The 2,071-nt window shown below is 34.2% G+C and overlaps 1 protein-coding gene across 1 annotated transcript; it reads left to right on the top strand.

The window, feature by feature from the left end:
- The first annotated feature begins 1,111 nt into the window (after positions 1 to 1,111).
- LOC126936123 (olfactory receptor 8U8) lies at positions 1,112 to 2,071 on the top strand. Its single transcript, XM_050758572.1, has one exon. It carries the CDS (start codon positions 1,112 to 1,114, stop codon positions 2,069 to 2,071), a length of 960 nt encoding a protein of 319 aa, XP_050614529.1.

Here is a 2,071-nt window from a genome sequence, read left to right as displayed (position 1 = left end):
AAAAGTTTGAGTCTCAAAGTTAGTCTTCCTGAGAAGGGTTTGGTCTGAGCAGTGCAAAAAACAGAAATTCTCCTTTTATTTACCTCTCTTTTCTTTTTCCTATTTTAACTCAAAATTGACTTTCAGTTTTTAACATGCAATTAGAGATTTGGAATTTATGGGTTCCTAGGTCCTTATCCATCAATTTCCATGTTGCTATAATTAGACATTAAAGTTACACCTGTATTAGGGTTTTAGGATATATAGTATATACTTCCATATTATATATCTAATATATCTTATAAATATAATAAATATAATTTACTTAGAATGAAATTAAGGTAAATAATTATTTTTTGAAAGTTACTACTTACCACATAACGTTGCTCAATAAATATGTTTATTAATACAAACCACAAATAACTGAAATGGATTCTTTGATAAATTGAGCAGAAGTAAATACACAAGAGATATTAGTAAAATCCGAAGACAGTGAAGAAACACAGGCTTTTATCTTATTTATAAATGTATTTGCATAGTAATTTTCAGAGTGTGAAATTTATAAGTTTTTAAAGAAAGCTCTATTTTCAATTACTAGATATAACGGTGGGAGAGAGAGAAGAAAAGGGAGTTGAGAGACATACGATATTTGATACTATTTGGGTATTCAATAATTCAATTATAAAAATTAGTCAAAATGAATAAGGAAAAGATAATGATACACTTTAGAGAAAAAAAATTAATGGATAAAATGTAATTAAGTCTTTTTTTAACAAAAGGTAAAAAACAGAGACACAAATTGAATTGTAAAGAAACATAAATTTCCAAATCTCTTGGAAAGCAAATATCAATTTTCCTCTAATTTACAGGATAAGATTATGTGAGGATTCATTCCCTACATTCATGCAAGTTCATGCTATAGATATAAAGATGTTTATATGGTGTTATATTCTTTTTGCTCTCCATCACATTTACAGGATTCCAGTATGCTAACAATCACTCTATTAGTTAAATAAATAAATCCAATTAATTAAACTCTTTACAATATAATAAATATGAAAACACCACATATAGGATTTACACTATTAAAATATGACTCAGACTTAACTCTCTTCTCTACTTCCGCATTTAGATGGCTCACATCAATTGCACCCAAGTGACAGAGTTTATTCTTGTGGGCTTCACAGATCATCAGGAGTTGAAGATGCCCCTCTTTGTGCTATTCTTATCCATCTACCTCTTCACAGTGGTAGGCAACTTGGGTTTGATCCTACTCATTAAAGCAGATACAAGGCTCAACACACGGATGTACTTCTTTCTTAGCAACCTAGCCTTTGTTGATTTCTGTTACTCTTCTGTCATTACACCCAAAATGCTTGGTAATTTCTTGTACAAACAAAACGTTTTATCCTTCAATGCATGTGCTACTCAGCTGGGCTGCTTTCTCACCTTCATGATATCGGAGTGCTTGCTACTGGCTTCCATGGCCTATGACCGATATGTGGCCATTTGTAACCCTCTATTGTATACGATTGTAATGTCTCCAGGAATCTGCATTCAACTTGTAGCAGTTCCTTATAGCTATAGCTTCCTGATGGCACTATTTCACACCATCCTCACCTTCCACCTCTCCTATTGTCACTCCAACATTGTCAACCATTTCTATTGTGATGACTTGCCTCTCCTCAGACTAACTCGCTCAGACACTCGCTTCAAACAGCTATGGATTTTGGCCTGTGCTGGTATCACTTTCATCTGCTCTGTTCTGATTGTCTTTGTCTCCTACATGTTCATTATTTTTGCCATCCTGAGGATGAGCTCAGCTGAAGGAAGACGTAAAGCCTTCTCCACTTGTAGCTCTCACATGCTGGCGGTCACCATATTCTATGGCACCCTGATCTTTATGTACTTACAACCAAGCTCAAGCCATTCTCTTGACGCAGACAAGATGGCCTCTGTCTTCTACACGGTGATTATTCCCATGTTGAACCCTTTGATTTACAGTCTCAGGAACAAAGATGTAAAAGATGCCCTGAAGAAAGTCATCATCAATAGAAACCAAGCTTTTATGTTTCTGAAACTGAGAAAATGA

Source organism: Macaca thibetana, chromosome 14 (genome assembly GCF_024542745.1).
Source record: "Macaca thibetana thibetana isolate TM-01 chromosome 14, ASM2454274v1, whole genome shotgun sequence".
NCBI classification, from domain to species: domain Eukaryota; kingdom Metazoa; phylum Chordata; class Mammalia; order Primates; family Cercopithecidae; genus Macaca; species Macaca thibetana.
This window is presented reverse-complemented; position numbering and strand designations above follow the sequence as displayed.